We start from the raw sequence: 23,185 nt of genomic DNA, 5'->3' as shown, positions 1-23,185 counted from the left end.
CCTCCCTTGGACATCGAGGGGCCCCCGGCGTACTCCGACCGCAGCCTGTTGGACTCACAGCATCATGGGTGGCTTCTCCAGTACCTGGTCGACTGGGAGGGATATGGTCCCGAAGAGCAGTGCTGGGTTCCATAGGCGGCTCCGGGGAGCCCTGCCTCAGAGGGGGGGGGGGGGGTTACTGTCACACCAGCCTTCGCTTTGGCTACCCCTCCTGTCCAGCTCAGGCATTCAGCATTGCCAGCCTTCTAGCTGCTGCCGAATCTACTGCTGGCAAACGCCCTTCACTCCTCAACCCCAGACTTGTCTCGTCATCATTACACACACCCGGTTCCAGTCCCCACTCTATCACTGTATTAATACTCCCTCTGCCATTTGTCTGTCTCAATCATTGTAAATGTTACTTGTTTTCAGAGAGGAATCTCTCCTATTTCCTGAGTACTTTATATTTTGCACTTTGGGTTCGCTCTCTGCCTTTTTGTTTATGAAGATATATTTTGTTTCATCCCGATCTATGGTGCTTAAATAAATGTAGTAATTCTAAACCTGCGACTACTCCTCTCGACACCAGTGACTCTCATGAGGACCGCCACAGGAAAAGGAGACCCAGAGTTACCTCTGCTGCAGAGGACAAGTTCATTAGAGTTACCAGCATCAGAAATTGCAGCCCAAATAAATGCTTCACAGAGTTCAAATAACAGACACATCTCAACATCAACTGTTCAGAGGAGACTGTGTGAATCAGGCCTTCATGGCCGAATTGCTGCAAAGAAACCACTTGCTAAAGGACACCAATAATAAGAAGAGACTTGCTTGGGCCAAGAAACACAAGTAATGGATATTAGACAGGTGAAAATCTGTCCTTTGGTCTGATGAGTCCAAATTTGAGATTTTTAGTTCCAACCACCGTGTCTTTGTCAGATGCAGAGTAAGTGAACGGATGATATCCGCATATGTGGTTCCCACCATGAAGTATGGAGGAGGAGGTGCGATGGTGTGGGGGTGCTTTGCTAGTAACATTTAGTGATTTATTTAGAGTTAAATGCACACTTAACCAGCATGGCTACCACAGCATTCTGCAGGGATATGCCATCTGGTTTGCGCTTAGTGGGATTATAGTTTGTTTTTCAACAGGGCAATGGCCCAACACACCTCTAGGCTGTGTAAGGGCTATTTGACCAAGAAGGAGAGTGATGGAGTGCTGCATCAGATGACTTGACCTCCACAATCCCCCGACCTCAACCCAATTGAGATGATTTAGGATGTTGGATCGCAGAGTGGAAAAGCAGCCAACAAGTGCTCAGCATATGTGGGAACTCCTTCAAGACTGTTGGAAGAGCATTCGAGGTGAAGCTGGTTGAGAGAATTCCAAGAGTGTGCAAAGCTGTCATCAAGGCAAAGTGTGGCTACCTCGAAGAATCTCAAATATATTTTTATTTGTTGAACACTTTTTTGGTTACTACATGATTCCATATGTGTTATTTCATAGTTTTGATGTCTTCACTATTATTCTACAATGTAGAAAATAGTACAAATCAAGAAAAACCCTTGAACGAAGGGTGTCCAAACTTTTGACTGCTACTGTATATACATATGCAGTAATTTAAGTAGAACGCTTGAGGGCGACTAAGCACCAGTTGTGAATAAACAAGAACAGAAGATCGCCACGTGTGGTTCAGATGCGAAGGTTCATAGTTGAAATTCGGAAAGATGGTGGAGCACGCAGAGATCCGCATGGTTCACCGTGGTGGCAGCAAAATAAACTTCAGGGAGCCAGTTATTACAAATGATTCCAGGTACGTATGTATTGATTGCAGCAGACATTAGCTAAATCTGAACTAAATATGTCACATTGTAGTCATGGTTAGCTACTGTGGCTAGCTAACTTGTTACTGTACAACTAACGTGAGCTAGCTATCATAGCTAATATTCTAGCAGTATACGTAGCAGTCAGTATTCTCTACGTTAGAGAAACAGAATTCTAGAAACCACCGATTCAACTAAGGGAACGTTAGCTATCTGGCTACTATACTATGAATTAACATGTAACGTTAGCTTACTTTACCGGCATGTTTACGTTAGCTTACTTTACCGGCATGTTTACGTTAGCTAAATAGCTAAACATGCATTTGCTATTTAGCTAGTTTTTTTTTTTTTTACGATGAACTAGCAGGCATCTTTTCTTTTCCATATTTATTTAACTAGGGAAGTCAGTTAAGAACAAATTCTTATTTTCGATGACGGCCTAGGAACAGTGGTTTAACTGCCTTGTTCAGGGGCAGAACGACAGATTTTTACCTCGGGGGATTCGATCTAGCAACCTTTCGGTTTCTGGCCCAATTCTCTAACCACTAGGCTACCTGCCGCTCCAATCTAGTTAACGTTACATTGAATCTGGAATAACCGTAGTCTGTAAACTGATTTCAATCCGGTCGTTTTCGGCAGGTTCCTTTTGTGTGCCGCGGGGGAGTCCGTGAACGTGTACAGTACCAGCACAGAGGAATACGTCCATGATTTGCAGGGACACACTGACCTGGTGACAGGCGTTGTTCTCAACCCTTCAAACCATCTGCAGGTTTGTCAAATACAGTTGCTACATATGTGTCTTCGAACTTTGATCAGCAACATGTTTATGTCTAAAGAAACATGGTTTGTTGTCGCTCCAATGGTTGGGTGTCTTGAGGAGTGTTTGCACATTGGTATGTTTTGAGTGTACACATGACATTGTCGCACTCTCTTGCAGGTATACTCGTGTTCAGCAGATGGCACTGTGCGATTGTGGGACTTCACGGATGCCATCCTCATCAAGGTACTGCTACAGCAGCATTCTTTACCAAAGTCAGTTTTAATCACTGCTTCCTGTTTTCTTCATGTGCTTAATATTAAATGACTTACTATGATACATTTCAGACCTTCATTATCGGGTACCCAATCTACTCCATTTACGTCTCGGAAAAACATGGAGGAGTTGTTTTTCTCGTCGTTCCCATGGCAGATTACAAAAGCTCCGGTAAGAATAGCTACACTTTGAAAAGGCGGTGCTATGTGAACGCTTCCGTACAGCCGTTACACAGTAGGTAATGTAAAGCACAGCACAGACAATTTTAGACCAACCTTGGCGATACTTCCTCAAATCCCGACTTGGAAGACACCACGTCTTCTAAACGTCCATGTCTAGTTACAAGGGGTTTATTAGAATGTAGAAAATGATCCGTTATTACATTTTAAATCCATTAAGTAATCCAACAATGTGTACGCTGCTATCTTGTCTGTTTCATATCGTCTCTCATTGATTGAGACAGCTGGGTGTCCACCCCAAAAGTGCCAAATGTCATGTTGACACTCGCCTGTCTCGATCAATGAGAAAATCTGAAATAGACAAGATGGCTTTGTTCTTTCAAGTCAAAGGTGATTTCTTTGTAGTTGCACAACAAAATGGTGCAGAATGTTGAAGAGGGTGACATCTGACACACATGTGGTGTGTCTTCAGAGCTGTTCCAGCTGGTAGCTGTTCATCTGCCCCACAGTGGGGACCAGGAAGTGGAAGCGCGAGAGCTCTCGGCCGTGCTCTGTGATGTCAGCCCCCACGCTGGGGCTGCCTCCTTTGGCAGAGAGGTATGTGTAGTAGGCCTATACTTCGTATACCAGGTACTCCAGTAGCAAACAAGTCTCTGGCAGCAAATGACTTAGCCAAGGGTAACACTTAAACCATAATGATTGCTTTTGCAGGAGACATTACAACAATCTTTATGCACACTCTTGTCATAGTTTGCACACTGTTGATTTTAGCAAAAGGCATGACATGTTTTATTATCGCCTTCAACATTGACACCAGTTTTTTTTACTTGAAACTTTGGGTGTACTCCTAGGAAACAAACAGGCTGAAACGGGGAGGGACCCCCTTGAACACCATTTACAACACTGTGCGCTAATGAATATAATGCACCTCTTGTTTCTTTCTCACAGGGTGAATACATAGCTTCCGTCAAAGGTTTACAGCTTGAGGTATTTTTCTTCAAGAAGCAGAAGTCCTACAGGTAAACACCATTCTCGCACATCAGGAGACTGTCCCCTTCAATGACAGTAGGCATGAATGGTAATGTGTGGTTTTGTCTCTCTGGTTAGTGTTTGAGCAACACAAGTCCAACCACGCTGAACGGCAGCTTATCTGTTGGATGAGTGGCCTTTCTGCTTGTCTGTAGTCAGGAGTGAGAATTCAGCCAGCCCTCTCCATTGTTCTGAGCTACCCCTTATCTGTAAAAGGGAACTAATAAGCCTCATAAGGATTCATTACATGACAGTATTTTTGACATTGTCCATATTTGACATTGCCCAAATAACATTGCTCATGACTTTGTCATAGTACTCATTCAATTGTTTGTTTCTGTGCCCCACAGGTTTTCCCTGAAGTCAGGGATGAAGAAAGGGGCCAAGAATGCCTTCACCTGCGTTTCGTGCCACCCTAAAGAGGACTGTATTGCCACAGGTCACGAAGATGGCAAGATTCGCATGTGGTGAGTGATCCTTGAAGAACTTAAACCATGCCCAAACATGGCCTCACCAAAGACCAAATCTAGGGGAAACACTTGATTGGCATCACTCACAGTCAATGTTCTTTCCCTGTCTTCATAGGAGAAACTTCAACCAGAAGAAGGAGTACACATACTCCACCTTGCACTGGCACCACGGTGCTGTCAACACACTGTGCTTCACCCCAGAAGGTAATATAACTGTTGAATTATACCTAGACATATCATCTCTGATCACTCTATGCCAGGGTTCCCCAATAGGTGGCAGGTTGATTTTATTTGCCCCCTCAAGTCTAATGAGCAAAAAAAAAAAAAGTTAAATATATTTTATTTTTTGGCAAGTCGGTTAGGACATTAATTTGTGCATGACACAAGTAATTTTTCCAACAATTGTTTACATATAAATCGCTGTATCACAATTCCAGTGGGTCAGAAATTTACATACACTAAGTTGACTGCCTTTAAACCGCTTGGAAAATTCCAGAAAATTATGTCATGGCTTTAGAAGCTTCTGATAGGCTAATTGACATCATTTGAGTCAATTGGAGGTGTCCATGTGGATGTATTTCAAGGCCTACCTTCCAACTCAGTGCCTCTATGCTTGACATCATGGGAAAATCAAAAGAAATCAGCCAAGACTTCAGAAACACAATTGCAGACCTCCACAGGTCTGGTTCATCCTTGGGAGCAATTTCCAAATGCCGGAAGGTACCACGTTCATCTGTACAAACAATGGTACGCAAGTATTAACACCATGGGACCACGCAGCCGTCATACCGCTCAGGAAGGAGACGCGTTCTGTCTCCTAGAGATGAACGTTCTTTGGTGCGAAAAGTGCAAATCAATCCCAGAACAACAGCAAAGAACCTTGTGAAGATGCTGGAGGAAACCGGTACAAAAGTATCTATATCCACAGTGAAACGAGTCCAAAATCGATACAACCTGAAAGGCCGTTCAGCAGGGAAGAAGCCACTGCTCCAAAACCTCTATTTAAAAGCCAGACTACGGTTTGCAATGGGACATGGGGACAAAGATCATACTTTTTGGATAAATGTCCTCTTGTCTGATGAAACAAAAATAGAACTGTTTGGCCATAATGACCATCATTATGTTTGTTGGAAAAGGGGGGAAGCTTGCAAGCCGAAGAAAACCATCCCAACCGTGAAGCATAGGGGTGGCAGCACCATGTTGTGGGGGTGCTTTGCTGCAGGAGGGACTGGTGCACTTCACAAAATAGATGGCATCATGAGGGAGGAAAATTGTGGATATATTGAATGAAAAACATCTCAAGATATCAGTCAGGAAGTTAAAGCTTGGTCGCAAATGGTTCTTCCAAATGGACAATGACCCCAAGCATGCTTACAAAGTTGTGGCAAAATGACTTAAGGACAACAAAGTCAAGGTATTGGAGTGGCCATCACAAATTCTTGACCTCAATCCCATTGAAAATTTGTGGGCAGAACGGTAGAAGCGTGTGCGAGCGAGGAGGCCTACAAACCTGACTCAGTTACACCAGCTCTGTCAGGAGGAATGGGCCAAAATTCACCCAACTTATTGTGGGAAGCTTGTGAAAGGCTACCGGAAACGTTTGACCCAAGTTAAACAATTTAAAGGCAATACAAAAAATATATATTTTTGGTCAGTGTGTGTGTGACCTTTATTTAACTAGGCAAGTTGGTTAAGAACAAAAACTTAATTACAATGATGGCCTAACCCAGACGATGCTGGGCCAATTGTGCGCAGCCTTATGGGACTCCCAATCACGGCCGGATGTGATACCATCTGGATTCGAACCAGGTACTATAGTGACGTCTCTTGCACTGAGATGCAGTGCCTTTGACCGCTGTGTCCGTGTGTTAACTATTTAACTGTACTAAAATGTTAAGGAAGGAAAGGAAAATATTGGGCATCGGCCAAAAAAATGTCAGCGGTGCATCAGTATAATTTGACCATGAAGTCCTGATTTCACGGTCTCTGAACAATTGATGTTGAGATGTGACTGTTACTTGAACTCTGAAGCATTTATTTGGGCTCCAATCTGAGGTGCAGTTAACGCTAATGAACTTATCCTCTGCAGCAGAGGTAACTCCGGGTCTCCGCCTTTCCTGTGGTGGTCCTCATGAGAGACATGAGAGTTTCATCATAGCACTTGATGGTTTTTGCGACTGCACTCTTGAACGTTCTTGACATTTTCCGTATTGACTGACCTTCATGTCTTTCAGTAATGATGGACTGTCGTTTCTCTTTGCTTATTTGAGCTGTTCTTGCCATTATATGGACTTGGTTCTTTACCAAATAGGGCTATCTTCTGTTTGCCACCCCTACCTTGTCACAACACTACTGATTGGCTGAACCGCATTAAGAAGTAAAGAAATTCCACAAATGTAATTTTAACAAGGCACACCTGTTAATTGAAATGCATTCCAGGTGACTACCTCATGAAGCTGGTTGTGAGAATGCCAAGAGTGTGCAAATGTGGCTACTTTGAAGAATCTCAAATATAAAATATTTTGATTTAACACTTTTGGTTACTACATGATTCCATATGTGTTATTTCATAGTTTTGATGTCTTCACTATTCTACAATGTAGAAAATAGTAAAAATAAAGAAATCCTTGAATGAGTAGGTGTCAACTTTTTTGACTGGTACTGTGTGTGTGCACAGTGCATTTGGAAAGTATTCAGACATTCCCTTTTACCACATTTTGTTACATTACAGCCGTATTCTAAAATGGATTACATTTTTCCCCTCAAGCTACATGCAATACCCCATAGTGACAAAGCAAAAACAGGTTTTTAGAAATGTTTGCAAATGTTTTAATAATAAAAACATATCTTTATGTAAATAAGTATTCAGACCCTTTGCTATGAGACTCAAAATTGAGCTCCAGTGCTTCCTGTTTCCATTGATCATCCTTGAGCTGTTTCTGCATCTGTGGTGTATTCAATTACATTTACATTAGTATTCGGACCCTTTACTCTGCACTTTGTTGAAGCACTTACAAGCTTGGCACAACTGTATTTGGGGAGTTTCTTCCATTCCTCTCTGCAGATCCTCTCAAACTCTCTCAGGTTGGATTGAGAGCGTTGCTGCACAGCTATTTTCAGGTCTCTCCAGAGATGTTTCGATCAGGTTCAAGTCCAGGCTCTGGCTGGGCCACTCAAGGACATCCTGCATTTTCTTGGCTGTTTGCTTAGGGTTGTTTTCCTGTTGCAAGGTGAACCTTCACCCCAGTCTTTACTCTGTTCATCTTTCCCTCAATCCTGACTAGTCTCCCTTTCGCTGAAAAACATCCCCACAGCTTCATTGTAGGGATGGTTTTGGCCAGCTGGGCGGTGCCTGGTTTCCTCCAGATGTGGCGCTTGACATTCAGGCCAAAGAGTTCAATCTTGGTTTCATCAGACCAGAGAATTTTGTTTCTCATGGTCTGCGAGTCCTTTAAGGTGTCTTTTTGCAAACTCCCTGACCAAGGCCTTTCTCCCCTGATTGCTCAGTTTGGCCCGGGCGGCCAGCTTTAGGAAGTCTTGGTGGTACCTAACTTCCATTTTTAACTGTGTTCTTGGGGACCTTCAATGCTGCAGTAATGGTTTGGTACCCTTCCCTAGACGTGTGCCTCGAAACATTCCTGTCTCGGAGCTCTACGGACAATTCCTTCGACCTCTATGCTCTTTTGGTTCTTGTTCTGACATGCACTGTCAACTGTGGGACCTTTTTATATAGATCGGTGTGTGCCTTTTTTACAAATGTCCAATCATTTCAATTTACAACAGGTGGACTCCAATCAAGTTGTAGAAACATCTCAAGGATGGTCAATGGAAACAGGATGCACCTGAACTCAATTTCGTGTCTCATAGCAAAGGGTCTGAATACTTTTATGGAAAAACATTTTTTAAATAAATTTGCAGATTTCATAGCCTGTTTTTGCTTTGTCATTATGGGGTATTGTGTGGATGATGATAAAATGTCATTTCGGACATTTTAGGATAAGTCTAACAACATTTTGAAAAGGGGTAGGTTTCTGAATACATACATATTTCGTTGATGGACATAAGACTGTAAAATCAGCCGGAAATGAGCTGAAATCGATTTTTAATTTAGGAAATCTGTTCCCAAGTATTTTAACACATAATGGAGGCATTCTAGCCACTCCCTACTGCTTCAAGTCCCCAAGACACGTCTCTGAACTACGGGGACCGAGGCTTCTGCTCCCTTGTGCCTCTCCTATGAAATGCTCTCCCTGACCATCTGAGAGCCGCTTGATCAAATTGTTTTTAATGGCCTTAACCCACTTCTATATGCTCTTTCATTGTCCTAGTCCCAATCTAAAATGTATTTAGTGCCTAGCCCACTATGGCTATTTTACCTGCCTTGATTCTAAATGTATGTTTATATTTTGAGAACTAATGAAAAATGCCATACAAATTATTATATGCGTTCGTGTCCCAATGCAATCGAGGTTTGAAATTATTTGTTTTTGTCATAATTGCGATTAAAATTTGGAGTGTACAAATTATTCATGACGTTCCGGGCCCCCGACCGTCAACTCAAGAGAAAATCTTCCCGCGGCTGAATGTAGTTGGACAACTGCTCTATGCCAACTGTTTTCATGGTGGAAGGATTTTGACCAGTGGCGTGACTCTCTTTGTTTCCTTTTCTGTAGGCACTAATCTTCTGAGTGGGGGCATAGAGTCCGTGCTGGTCCATTGGCATTACACACAGGAGAACCAGAAAGACTTCTTACCCCGCCTGGGCGCCGCCATCACACACATCGCCGTGTCACCTGACGGTTCCTTGTTCTCCACCTCGCACTCTGACAACAGTAAGGACTATTACAGCCTGTTACAAGAATTTCACGGTTCATCTCTCCTCCCTCCCTTGAAGTAATCACTGATCTGACATGACTGGATTGGTCATTGCTGTGTGCCGAATCCATGCTTGCACCTATCCAATCATGTTAGATCAGTGATTCTTCATGGAAGGATGCTTAAATCTGGTCAGGGTCCTAAGTCTCACATTTACAGGGTACAGTGGCCATATGTTTTCATTCTATGTACGTTCCTTTTGTCAACTGCTAGAAAGATTTTAGGAATATTCAATCTGTAGTCCTAACCATTCTTTCTTTCTGGGGTTTTTTCCCTCCCTTTTTCTCTGTTCCCCTCTCAAGAGATCACAATCATTCAGAGTTGTGTCAAAGTGTCGGCCGTCATCCAGGGGCTGGTTAAAGGTGATGGTGTGTGGACAAACCTAATCATTGACCCGCGCAGTAAAGCTTTGGTGCTTAATGGGAAACCGGGGCACCTGCAGTTCTACTCTCTCCACCGCGACAAGCAACTCTACAACGTATGCACGCCTTTCTGTCTACAGGAGCTGTCAATTTAAAACCACCATACGCTGTCCTTGTAAACTTGGGCAAGGCAGCGACCTAGGAATGTTCTTGAACTTTGTCACATGACTTGTAGAAATGGAATGACTAGAATGGATATTCAAGTCATTTTTATTTCATTTGTCATGAACAAAACATGTAACTATTTGATAATGAATGAACTCTTATTGACCAATCAAGTTAATGAAAATGATTTTACTCTTTCTCTTCTACCTTCAGTTGGAAATAGTACAGCAGGAGTACATCCACGAGGAGGGTCTGGACCAGTTTGAGGTGGTCAACGCGGCATTCGACGCCCGCGGCAACTGGCTTGCTACCGTGGAGGAGAGGAGAAAAAAAGGCGCTGAGCTGGAGATCACTTTGAAGCTGTGGGCGTACGACGAGCTAACTCAGAGGTACTATTTATTTATAAGCCTGGTTGCATGTTGTACATGTCTTCATATCAACATGTCATGGCATTGTTTTCCTGCTCGTCAATAACAAGCCCCTTAGTTATTGCTGTTCACACATTTGGCTATAACGCTGCTCCATTTGTGATATGTTTTAAGTATGTGGTTTCCATCTTTCACCCACTCTCCACCCTAACTTGTCCCCCTCTGTAGTTTTGTGCTGAACACCACAGTGACAGCTCCCCACGAGGACCAGATTACAGCCATGTTCTTCAGCCCCTCCCCAGAGACCACCATGCTGGTGACCACTAGCCTCGACGGCCACTTCAAAGCCTGGCTGCTGGCAGACCACTCAGACGCCAACGGTAAGTAGTCCCGAGGTGGTTCTTTCTATGGGTTTTTGGTTTGGATTGTTGAGCCTGATGGCCAGGATTTGGCAAGTCTTCCTATGTAATAGGTCCTTGAGACCTGCTAGTTATTATTCACCGACACATGATTTGCCCAATCAAGGCACCGATGAGCCAAATCAAACTGGTGCTCTAACGTTCTCCCTGGCTTTTCCTTTCTCTGTATGCGTATGACGACCAGCAGAGGGCTTCTGGGCATGTGACTTTGTGGGTGGGTATCATCTCCTGAAGCCCGGTTGCTGCTCCTTCTCGGCTGACGGCTCCCTTTTGTCCGTCGGCTTCCAGGAAGTGGTGACCGTGTGGAGCCCCGCTTCCTGGGAGCTACTCACCACTCTGTCCCAGCCCCCAGGGGCCATCAGGTCAGAAATCACACACACTTACAAACATTCACACACTGATACAAACACACACGACCAGTGAAACGAGCAGACGTTTCAACAACTTTGCTAACAATAAACAAATGTTAGCGGATATAGCAATCTGTCAACAAACATGATGGCCTAACACTAGAAAAGCCTAGGCCTCGTTGGACCACCAGCATTTTTATTAGTTTATGTACAAACGAAGAAACACAAACGCCACAATTCAAGTGTTAAAATCTATTAAATAAACAACCATAGCAACGATCATTCATTATTCATTTGTTAAGGGCAAGTCTTAAGGCACAGTATGCATTTCAAAAGAACAGAGTGGCATAATGTATGAGTCCAAAATATATTACTATGCTTTGGAGTGTTGCAGTGCACACCGGGAGCGCCTGAAATCATGGTAATTCTGCCAAAAAGTTATATTTCGAAATGGAGCTCAAGGGGTCATTTGTAAGAGTTGTTTGGCAAGGAGAGGTGGTTTTAGAAATGGCGGAACCTGCTCTTTCTGATAGTATAGTCTTACCTGCTTCTACTCTGTAGAATAATGTCCCTTTTTGCTGCTGCAATTCATGTCTATTCCAAGCTGTTCATCAGATTCTTCATACACAGTTGAATATATTCTTTTCCATTAGACTATTGTCAGTTTAATCTTGTCTGTAGGCTAACTCTGTGTGAAATTTAGTTTTAATATAGTTTAGGTTGAGTGTCAACGGACCATCAGCTGGACAGGCTGACTACCAGTGAAATAACTGGCTGTAAATCACATGTCCTCTTAACTGCTTATAACACATTGTGTTCGTGACATTACAATTCTAACAACAACTGTGTGTTATATAGACTTACTTAGGAAAAGTCGAGGACAGGAGGACATGACTTAAAAAATGGCTGCGTTATTTAAAAAGTAAGTCCATTTTGAGTCAATAAAACTCTTGACTCTCCTAGTGTTAAACCAACAGTTATGACTCGTGATATGAACTTGGGTTCACATTTCCGTTGTTTACTTGTGTAACACCCTATGTGGTACTTACAGTTCCTTCAGAAAGTATCCATACCCCTTTACCACTTTACCATGTGTAATTATGTTTTTAGAAATGAATCAAATGACAAAGTTAAATGTCTTGAGTCAAAGCATTTAATCCCTTTATGGCAAGCCTAAAGTTCAGGAGTACACATTTGCTTAACTCAAATAAGTTGCATGGACTCACTGTGTGCAATAATAGTGTGTAACATGATTTTTGAATGACTACCTCATCTCTACCCCACACATACAATTAAGGTCCCTCTGTCGAGCAGTGAATTTCAAACACAGTTTCAACCACAAAGACCAGGGATGTTTTCCAATGCCTCACAAAGAAGGGCACCTATTGGTAATGGGTAAAAGAAAGAGGGGGAAAAAACAGATATTGAATATCCTTTTGAACATGGAGTTATTAATTACACTTTGGATGGTATACACCCAGTCACTACAAAGATACAGGCGTCCTTCCTAACTCAGTTGCCGGAGAGGAAGGAAACCACTCAGGGATTTCACCATGAGGCCAATGATGACTTTAGTTAGAGTTTAATAGCGGCGATGGGAAATAACTGAGGATGGATCAACATTGTACAGTCGTGGCCAAAAGTTTTGAGAATGACACAGATACTCATTTTCACAAAGTCTGCTGCTTCAGTGTCTTAAGATATTTTTGTCAGATGTTACTATGGAATACTGAAGTATAATTACAAGCATTTCATAAGTGTCAAAGGCTTTTATTGACAATTACATGAAGTTGATGCAAAGAGTCAATATTTGCAGTGTTGACCCTTTTTCAAAACCTCTGCAATTCACCCTGGCATGCTGTCAATTAACTTCTGGGCCACATTCTGACTGATGGCAGCCCATTCTTGCATAATCAATGCTTGGGGTTTGTCAGAATTTGTGTGCTTTTGTTTGTCCACCCGCCTCTTGAGGATTGACCATAAGTTCTCAGTGGGATTAAGGTCTGGGAGTTTCCTGGCCATGGACACAAAATATTGATGTTTTGTTCCCCGAGCCACTAAGAGCACCTTGCCATAAGGCAAAAATGATAACTATCATGCTGGAAAAGGCATTGTTCGTCACCAAACTGTTCCTGGATGGTTGGGAGAAGTTGCTCTTGGAGGATGTGTTGGTACCATTCTTTATTCATGGCTGTGTTCTTTGGCAAAATTGTGAGTGAGCCCACTCCCTTGGCTGAGAAGCAACCCCACACATGAATGGTCTCAGGATGCTTTACTGTTGGCATGACACAGGACTGATTGTAGCGCTCACCTTGTCTTCTCCGGACAAGCTTTTTTTCCGGATGCCCCAAACAATCGGAAAGGGAATTCATCAGAGAAAATTACTTTACCCCATTCCTCAGCAGTCCAATCCCTGTACCTTTTGCAGAATATACATCTGTCTCTGTTTTTTCCTGGAGAAAAGTGGTTTATTTGCTGCCCTTTTTGACACCAGGCCATCCTCAAAGTCTTCGCCTCACTCACCCGCCTGCTGCCATTCCTGAGCAAACTCTGTACTGCTGGTGCCTCGATCCCGCAGCTGAATCAACTTTAGGAGATAGTCCTGGCGCTTGCTGGACTTTCTTTGGCTCCCTGAAGCCTTCACGACAATTGAACCACTCTCCTTGAAGTTCTTGATGATCTGATAAATGGTTTATTTAGGTGCAATCTTACTGGCAGCAATATCCTTGCCTGTGAAGCCCTTTTTGTGGAAAGCAATGATGACTGCATGTGTTTCCTTGCAGGTAACCATGGTTGACAGAGGAAGAACAATGATTTAAGCACCACCCTCCTTTTTAAGCTTCCAGTCTGTTATTTGAACTCAATCTGCATGACCGAGTGATCTCCAGACTTGTCCTCGTCAACACTCACACCTGTGTTAACGAGAGAATCACTGACATGTCAGCTGGTCCTTTTGTGACAGGGCTGAAATGCAGTGGAAATGTTTTTGGGGGATTCAGTTCATTTGCAGGGCAAAGAGGGACTTTGCAATTAATTGCAATTCATCTGATCACTCTTCATAACATTCTGGAGTATATGCAAATTGCCATCATACAAACTGAGGCAGCAGACTTTGAAAATTCTTCATATTTTCATATTTTCAAGCATGTTGGCTGCATCGCGTAATGGGTATGCTTGTCATCCGCAAAGACTCTACAGTTTTCTGGTAAAAGAATTGTCTGCTTTCCAACAAACGCTGGGAGACATTCCCCTTTTAGCAGGATAATAACCTAGAACACGAGTAAATATACATAAATATGGAATTGCTTACCAAGATGACATTAAATGTCCCTGAGTGGCCTAGTTGCAGTTTTGACTTAAATTGGCCAGAAAATCTATAGCAAGACTTAGCTGAAAATGGCTGCCTAGCAATTTTTAACAACCAACTTGACAGAGCTTGAAGAATTTTGAAAAGAATGTGCAAATATTGTATAATCCAGGTGTGCAAAGCTCTTAGACATAGCCAGAAAGACACACACAGCTCTAATCACTGCCACGGGTGTTTGTAACATGTATTGACTCTGGTGTGAATACTTAAGTAAATGAGATCTGTATTTCATTTTCAATAAATGTGCAAAGATTTCTAAACATATTTTCACTTTGTCAATATGGGCCATTGAGTGTAGATGTGTGAAAGGAGAAAAAAAGATTGAATCCATTTTGAATTCAGGCAGTAAAACAACAATGTGGAATAAGTTGAGGGGTATGAATACTTTCTGAAGGAACTGTAAGTCTGTATTATTTGCACAAAACGACTGTTCTTCATGGCAACAGATCGGGAACATACAAAAAAAACAAGTTCTATTGGCCAGCCGTGTCAGCCTGGGAGACAGAACCTGCTGCGCAACATTGAGTGTCAGCCTCTACTCTAATATCTTGCCAAGTCAGCCCCCTCTCCCCTCTCCTTAGGTCAGTGAGTGCAGACAATTTGTATTTGGTGTTGTCTTATTCAATTGCTTGCCAAAGCTTCTTAGCTGCAGCCTGCAAATGACTACACACTGGTTTTAATGCTGGTATTCACAATGGCCCCAAGCCATTGCGTACAGTGATAGTCAACTATACATCACTCAGATTTTTTTTTTTACATCCTTTGCCTAAAATCAGGATGAAATTTGCTCCCTTTCTGATTTTCTCTATTTTTGCATATTTTTTTATACTGAATTATCAGATCTTCAACCAAAACCTAATATTAGATAAAGGGAAGCTGCGTTTACAAATAAAACAAATTGATACTTATACTGAACAAAAATATAAACACAACAATTGCAATGATTTTACAGAGTTACGGTTCATATAAGGAAATCAATTAAATTCATTAGGCCCTAATCTATGGATCTCACATGACTGGGCAGGAACGCAGCCACCAGTGGGCCTGGGAGGGCATTGGACCACCCATTTGGGAGCCAGGCCCAGCCAATCAGAATGAGTTTGACGATCCCGCAGGTGAAGAAGCCAGATGTGGATGTCCTGGGCTGGCATGGACACACCTGGTTGTGAGGCCGGTTGGACGTACTACCAAATTCTCTAAAATGACATTGGAGGTGGCTTAGGGTAGAGATATTAATATAACATTCTCTGGCAACAGCTCTGATGGACATTCCTGCAGTCAGCATGCCAATTGCTCGCTCCCTCAACTTGAGACATCTGTGGCATTGTTGTGACATTTTAGTGGCCTTTTTTTTTTTTTGTCCCCAGCACAAAGTGCATCTGTGCAATGATCATTCTGTTTAATCAGCTGCTTGATATGCCACACCTGTCCGGTGGATGTATTATCTTGGCAAAGGAGAAATGTTCACTAACATGGATATAAGCACAGTTGTGTAACCAAAATTGAGAAGCTTTTTGTGCGTATGGAAAAATTCTGGAATCCTTTTCAGCTCAGGAAATATGGGACCAACACTTTACATGTTGTGTTTATTTTTGTTCAGTGTATGTAGTTTATTTATTTATTTAAATAAGTTATGCAACACCCAATTCCACTGTCTGAAAAGGTCATTTCCCCCGTACACTCAATAAGTGGTTGTGCAACCTTTTGCTGCAATGACTGCAACCAAATGCTTCCTGTAGTTGTTGATCAGTCTTTCACATTGCTGTGGATAAATTTTTGCCTACTCTTGCTTCTTTAACTCTGTGACATTTGTGGCTTTTCAAGCATGAACTGTTCATTTCAAGTCCTGCCACTAGATCTCAATTGGGATTAGGTCTGGACTTTGACTAGGCCATTCCAAAACTTCAAATTTGTTGCTTTTTAACCATTTTCATGTAGACTTGATTGTGTGTTTTGGATCATTGTCTTGCTGCATTACCCAGCTGTGCTTCAGCTCACTGTTGGATGGCCTGAAATTCTCCTGTGGAATTCTCTGATACAGAGCGGAACTCATGGTTTCTTCTATTAAGGCAAGTCGTCCAAGTCCCGAGGTAGCAAAGTATCCCCAAAACATCACACTTCCAAATCAAATCAAATCAAATTTATTTGTCACATACACATGGTTAGCAGATGTTAATGCGAGTGTAGCGAAATGCTTGTGCTTCTAGTTCCGACAATGCAGTAATAACGAACAAGTGATCTAACTAACAATTCCAAAAAAAACTACTGTCTTATACACAGTGTAAGGGGATAAAGAATATGTACATAAGGATATATGAATGAGTGATGGTACAGAGCAGCATAGGCAAGATACGGTAGATGATATCGAGTACAGTATATACATATGAGATGAGTATGTAAACCAAGTGGCATAGTTAAAGTGGCTAGTGATACATGTATTACATAAGGATGCAGTCGATGATATAGAGTACAGTATCTACGTATGCATATGAGATGAATAATGTAGGGTAAGTAACATTATATAAGGTAGCATTGTTTAAAGTGGCTAGTGATATATTTACATCATTTCCCATCAATTCCCATGATTAAAGTGGCTGGAGTAGAGTCAGTGGCATTGACAGTGTGTTGGCAGTAGCCACTCAATGTTAGTGGTGGCTGTTTAACAGTCTGATGGCCTTGAGATAGAAGCTGTTTTTCAGTCTCTCGGTCCCAGCTTTGATGCACCTGTACTGACCTCGCCTTCTGGATGACAGCGGGGTGAACAGGCAGTGGCTCGGGTGGTTGATGTCCTTGATGATCTTTATGGCCTTCCTGTAGCATCGGGTGGTGTAGGTGTCCTGGAGGGCAGGTAGTTTGCCCCCGGTGATGCGTTGTGCAGACCTCACTACCCTCTGGAGAGCCTTACGGTTGAGGGCGGTGCAGTTGCCATACCAGGCGGTGATACAGCCCGCCAGGATGCTCTCGATTGTGCATCTGTAGAAGTTTGTGTGCTTTTGGTGACAAGCCGAATTTCTTCAGCCTCCTGAGGTTGAAGAGGCGCTGCTGCGCCTTCCTCACGATGCTGTCTGTGTGAGTGGACCAATTCAGTTTGTCTGTGATGTGTATGCCGAGGAACTTAAAACTTGCTACCCTCTCCACTACTGTTCCATCGATGTGGATGGGGGGGGGGTGTTCCCTCTGCTGTTTCCTGAAGTCCACAATCATCTCCTTAGTTTTGTTGACGTTGAGTGTGAGGTTATTTTCCTGACACCACACTCCGAGGGCCCTCACCTCCTCCCTGTAGGCCGTCTCGTCGTTGTTGGTAATCAAGCCTACCACTGTTGTCGTCCGCAAACTTGATGATTGAGTTGGAGGCGTGCGTGGCCACGCAGTCGTGGGTGAACAGGGAGTACAGGAGAGGGCTCAGAACGCACCCTTGTGGGGCCCCAGTGTTGAGGATCAGCGGGGAGGAGATGTTGTTGCCTACCCTCACCACCTGGGGGCGGCCCGTCAGGAAGTCCAGTACCCAGTTGCACAGGGCGGGGTCGAGACCGTTGCTATGATGTTCGTACTGTAGAATGCGGTGTTTTGTTTTCGCCAGACATAATGGGACCCATCACTTCCAAAAAAGTTGACTCAAGTTTAACCAAAAAAGCAACTGGCAGATCAACAAGACTCTTGGAAGAATGTTCTATGGACAGATGAGTCAAAAGTAATAACTTTTTTTTGGATGACATGGGTCCCATTATGCCTAGTGAAAACCAAACACTGCATTCCACAGTAAGAACCTTACGCCAACAGTCAAGCACCAAATAAAATTGTTGGTCACATACACATGTTTAGCAGATGTTATTGTTGGTGTAGCAAAATGCTTGTGGCAGCTCTGCTTCTCTGCATTGCGGTGTTAGTGTGATGTTTTGGGGATGCTTTGCTTCCTCAGGACTTGGACGACTTGCCTTAATAGAAGGAACCCTAAATTCTGCTCTGTATCATAGAATTCTACAGGAGAATGTCAGGTCATCCGTCTGTAAGCTGAAGCGCAGCTGGGTCACGCCGCAAGAGAATGATGGAAAACACACAAGTCTACATGATTTGAAAATGGCTAAAGAACAATTTTGACGTTTTGAAATGGCCTAGTCAGTCAAGACCTAATCCCAATTGAGATGATGTGGCAGGACCTGAAACAGGCAGTTTATGCTTGAAAACCCACAAATGTCGCTGAGTTAAAGAAGAGTGGGCCAAAATGTATCTGATAACATTCAGTATGCAAAAGTATAGAATTAGAAAGGGGGCAAATACTTTCTCACAGCACTGAATAGGGATATCTCTGCCTCGTATGTGCTCAGCAATTGCTGGTACAGATGGCTGTGGAAGTCAAGCACTGGGACTCTGCATTGTTATTCCAGCTGCTCATAGTCTGTGTAACCACCTATGGATTTGTCTGTTTGGTGTTTACATGTGGTCTGAACTGAAATGATTTCAGGTGACTGCATTTGTAGTTGGAGCTCTGGTGTGGAAAAGCTTCTTGCCACTAATCCTGTGAAATATGTTTTTAGGGTGGGTGGTGGTATGGTCAGGTGGACTTTGACAGTACGGTAAGAGACGGGTAACGTGGTTTGAAGGTTAACACTCTTTTGATCCAACAGGGACCTTTGTTTTGGACGGTTAAGCTGTTCCAAGTACCTGTTGGGGGCCAGCACCAAGAACCAACTCTGCTGCTGGAACCTCCTCACCTGCTCACGTAAGACAGTGGCTCTCTGACGTGTGTGCTCGTGTGCAACTGTCCTATAAGCAACACATCCATGACTTAAGAAATAAAACAAATCTGTTCAATCTGTAAACTTTTCTCTTTTTACATTTGTTTCTCTCTTCCCTTCTCTCTCTCAGTGGAGTGGAGTACCCCCATGGACGTAAGCCTGCTCCAGGCCGACCCGCTGTCTGAGAACATGGCTGCCTTCTGCAGCCAATCTGGCAGCTCTGACTGTGAGTACTACCTAGTTTCTGGTTCTAGCTGCCAGTACCAACATAACTATTTTGCCTCATTTGGTTTAGATTGTTTTGCCACACCCACTCCAAGGGCCCAAAGCGTAGCTAATTGCACATGGCAGGGTCCCCTTAGGTATTGTATAATATGTGCTGTAGACTTGTCGTACGGTAGACCCAACCATGTCTAAATAGGTTAAATGGGCTTCACTCCTCAATATGCCCTCTGCTCCCTCCAGTGTTTGTGTTCAAGCCCAGCGAGCCACGGCCCCTCTACTCCCAAAAGGCTTTGTGCACGGGCAAGGTGCAGCATGCAGTCTTCGCGCCGCGCGACCAGATGCTGGAGAGCTGCGAGGAGCGTACCCAGTGGCTCAACAGATCCCAGCTCTACTTCTTCACCCAACACATGGTGAATATATACATGTAATACACACGGTCTCCAGACTCATGGTGTCCTCTCCTCGTCTCCTTTCCTTTGTCACCACTAGTAAATGAAAGGACTGGACACACCACATGTTTGAAGTTCCTCCAAACTACTAAATTACATTTGAAAGTAAGGAAACTGTTAATCTGGGGTGTAGGAGTATGCTTGAGTTTGACTTCTTATTCCACTGGCAGGTAACTAACCACAGAGGTTCTGTCTGACATCCGTTTATAGGATTTGTTGACTTTTAGCACCAAGACTGAAGAGGACAGACTGTTGGCATCCAGTAAACAGGTACAATCCCATTTCGTTCCAAAACGGCTGCGAAAATGTATTGTCATTCATTTGAGTTTAAAAAAATATATATATATTCTGTGACAATGTATAGCATTCTCTGCGTCAGTTCTGACTCTTTGTTTTCGGGGTGGTTTTTCAGCTCATGGTAGACGACAGTGTTGCCGTGACGCCGTTCTACCTGTTGTTAGGGAAACACAGAGGGCAGCAACTGGAGAAGCAGGAAGCACTGACCAATCCCATGGCAGAAAGGACTCAGCTCCCACAGGGCTCCATTGCCATCAAGGAGGTGTGTGTGTGTTCATGCAATGTTCACTGGCTGTTAATTTGCTGACCTGTAAATAAGCCTTGTGTTTCTACATTCTGCAGTGTTGTTCCTCAAAGTTCATGTTTAGCTTTGCTAGAATGCTTAAATGCATGTGCCAAGTATTCGTATACTTCCAAGCAGCGAACTACTGAATATACTGAGCTCACTTTAGATGCTAGGTGAGACGAATTGGTATCAGAAAGTTAATCAAATGTTTTATTGGCTAATAATTGTAACGGTAAACAGGGAACACTTACTTGATTCTCTCAAGAACCCAGCGTAACTTTTTAGACCAGGTTATTGATCATTGGCCCTGAAGGGCATAGTCGGTGAGCAATACGCATCAGGACCTCTGCGTAACTCACTCCTCTCCCGCTCTCTCTCCCTCAGCTGCTGCACACCCCAGCCCACGTCCTGCCTTCAGCCTCGTTCCTCTGCGCCATGTTTGTCCGCTCCCTGCTCATCTCCAGCTCCTCTGCCAGGTGAGTCCAGTTACTAGTAGTTTGTTTATTGTTCCAGACAAGATAATGATTTGTGGCATACAGTTAAAAAAACACACAAAAAAACAGAATATGTTGACATAGAATTGAATAGGTTCATCTACATTCCCCTGAAAACAATGGAGAGGTCAAAGTAGTATGGTGTCGATGACCTTACACCCTAGCACAAGTGTTTTCCAACCCTGGTCTTCGAGTACCCCCCCCCCCCAACAGTACACCTTTTATCAGTGCGCGTGGTGTGTGTGTCGGGTTTGTGTGTGGGTAGAGTTCAGTTCGTGGACTCCCCCATTGTTTTTAAGTACAAATTTGTTCTGTCAATATAATCTTAAACCTAACAGGTTATATACATTGCGTTTGGAAAGTATTCAGACCCCTTGACTTTTTCCATATTTTGTTACGTTACAGCCTTATTCTAAAATTGATCTACAATCTATACCCCATAATGACAAAGCAAAACATTTTTTATTAAAAATGGAAATATCTCACTTACATATGTTTTCAGACCATTTACTCAGTACTTTGTTGTAGCACCTTTGGCAGCGAATACAGCCTTGATTCTTCTTGGGTATTACGCTACATGCTTGGCACACCTGTATTTGGGGAGTTTCTGCAGATCCTCTCAAGCTCTGTCAGGTTGGATGGGGAGCGTTGCTGCACAGCTATTTTCAGGTCTCTCCAGAGATGTTTGATCAGGTTCAAGTCTGGGCTCTGGCTGCGCCACTCAAGGACATTCAGAGACTTGTCCCGAAGCCAATCCTGTGTTTTCTTGGCTGTGTGCTTAGGGTTGTTGTCCTGTTGCAAGGTGACTCTTCGCCCCAGTCTGAGGTCCTGGGCGCTCTGGAGCAGGTTTTCATCAAGGATCTCTGTACTTTGCTCCGTTCATCTTTCCTTCGATCCTGACTAGTCTCCCAGTCCATGCTGCTTTAAAACATCCCCACAGTATGATGCTGCCACCACCATGCTTCACCGTAGGGATGGTGCCAGGTTTCTTCCAGACATGACGTTTGGCATTCAGGCAAAATAGTTCAATCTTTGTTTCATCAGACCAGATAATCTTGTTTCTCATGATCTGAGATCTGTCATGTGCCTTTTACTGAGGAGTGGCTTCCATCTGGCCACTCTACCATAAAGGCCCGATTGGTGGAGTGCTGCAGAGATGGTTGTCCTTCTGGTAGGTTCTCCCATCTCCACAGAGTAACTCTAGAGCTCTGTCAGTGACCATCGGGTTCTTCCCTGACCAAGGCCCTTCTCCCCCTATTTATTGCTCAATTTGGCCAGGCAGCCAGCTCTAGGAATTGTTTTGGTGGGTCCAAACGTCCATTTAAGAATGATGGAGGCGACTGTGTCCTTAGGGACCTTCAGTGCTGCAGAAATGTTTTGGTACCCTTCCCCAGATCTGTGCCTCAACACAATCCTGTCTCTGAGCTCTACGGACAATTCCTTCAACCTCATGTCTTGGTTTTTTCTCTGACATGCACTGTCAACTTCGGGACCAAATTATCTCCAATTGAATTTACCACAGGTGGACTACAAACATCTCAAGGATGATCACTGGAAACAGGATCCACCTGAGCTAAATTGAGTCTCATAGCAAAGGGTTTGAATACTTACTTAAATAAGGTATCTATTTTATTTTATAAATTTGCAAACATTAAAAAAAATGTTTTTTTTTTTTGCTCTGTCATCATGGGGCATTGTGTGTAGATTGCTGAGGATTTAATATATATTTTTTAGAATGTTACATTAGTCTTAACGTGGAAAAGTCGAGGGGTCTTAATACTTTCCCGAAGGCACTGTAGGTACGGTAACAAATGCTACATCTCACTTCCTTGAGAAAGTGGGCTGATATGCACTTTGGGTCAGAAAATTCCCCACATATGCTAGACAGTACTATGGATAATCAAATTTTATGTTGACTGTTTTAATATTTTGGAATACTTGCTTAGTCATGAGGGCTCTCACCCCACTTACATGTGTTTTTTTGTAAATTGCTGAAGAGAGGAAAAAGAACATGAAGAAGGGGAAAGGGAGAAAGAGGAAGAGGACTCCGAAGGGGAAGCAGACCCCCGTCTGGGGGAATCGGCAGCATGGGGCCCACCCGAGGAGTTTGGGGCACCAGCTCTCACCAAAGCCCAAGAGAGGGAACTGAGGAAAGTTAAAACATTTGACCACAGCTGGCTCAGCAGCCTACTGGACTGTTAAGCGTGAACAAGCCCAAACACACACACTTTTCACAAAGGCTGTATTTTCATATAATAAATATATTTCTGTTTTCAAA

At 43.3% G+C, this 23,185-nt stretch overlaps 1 protein-coding gene across 2 annotated transcripts; it reads left to right on the top strand.

The window, feature by feature from the left end:
* Positions 1-1,634: 1,634 nt before the first annotated feature.
* On the top strand, positions 1,635-23,185 carry LOC109865716 (WD repeat-containing protein 75). 2 transcript variants are annotated; one of them, XM_020454114.2, is made up of 20 exons: positions 1,635-1,793; positions 2,443-2,572; positions 2,741-2,806; positions 2,908-3,007; positions 3,488-3,612; positions 3,964-4,034; positions 4,395-4,511; positions 4,630-4,718; positions 9,188-9,346; positions 9,692-9,867; positions 10,130-10,305; positions 10,513-10,664; positions 10,891-11,065; positions 19,046-19,140; positions 19,287-19,382; positions 19,622-19,791; positions 20,041-20,100; positions 20,243-20,389; positions 20,798-20,889; positions 22,905-23,185. In XM_020454114.2, exons 1-20 carry the CDS (start codon positions 1,708-1,710, stop codon positions 23,107-23,109), a joined length of 2,487 nt encoding a protein of 828 aa, XP_020309703.1. In that variant the 5' UTR covers positions 1,635-1,707; the 3' UTR covers positions 23,110-23,185. The 2 variants fall into 2 exon arrangements, with proteins under 2 accessions (XP_020309703.1, XP_020309694.1); XM_020454105.2 differs by having other exon boundaries at positions 1,650-1,793; positions 10,888-11,065.

The sequence above is a fragment of the Oncorhynchus kisutch genome, linkage group LG2 (assembly GCF_002021735.2).
Source record: "Oncorhynchus kisutch isolate 150728-3 linkage group LG2, Okis_V2, whole genome shotgun sequence".
NCBI classification, from domain to species: Eukaryota; Metazoa; Chordata; class Actinopteri; order Salmoniformes; family Salmonidae; genus Oncorhynchus; species Oncorhynchus kisutch.
The sequence above is the reverse complement of the archived record's forward strand: the minus strand, read 5'-3'. Positions and strand labels throughout refer to the sequence as shown.

Coding starts and splice junctions, on each gene's coding strand:
- LOC109865716 (XM_020454105.2), top strand. CDS start 1,708: ATGGTGGAGCACGCAGAGATCCGCATGGTTCACCGTGGTGGCAGCAAA. Junction 4,035..4,394: donor AAGAAGCAGAAGTCCTACAG/GTAAACACCATT, acceptor TGTGCCCCACAG/GTTTTCCCTGAAGTCAGGGA. Junction 19,792..20,040: donor ACTTCTTCACCCAACACATG/GTGAATATATAC, acceptor ATCCGTTTATAG/GATTTGTTGACTTTTAGCAC.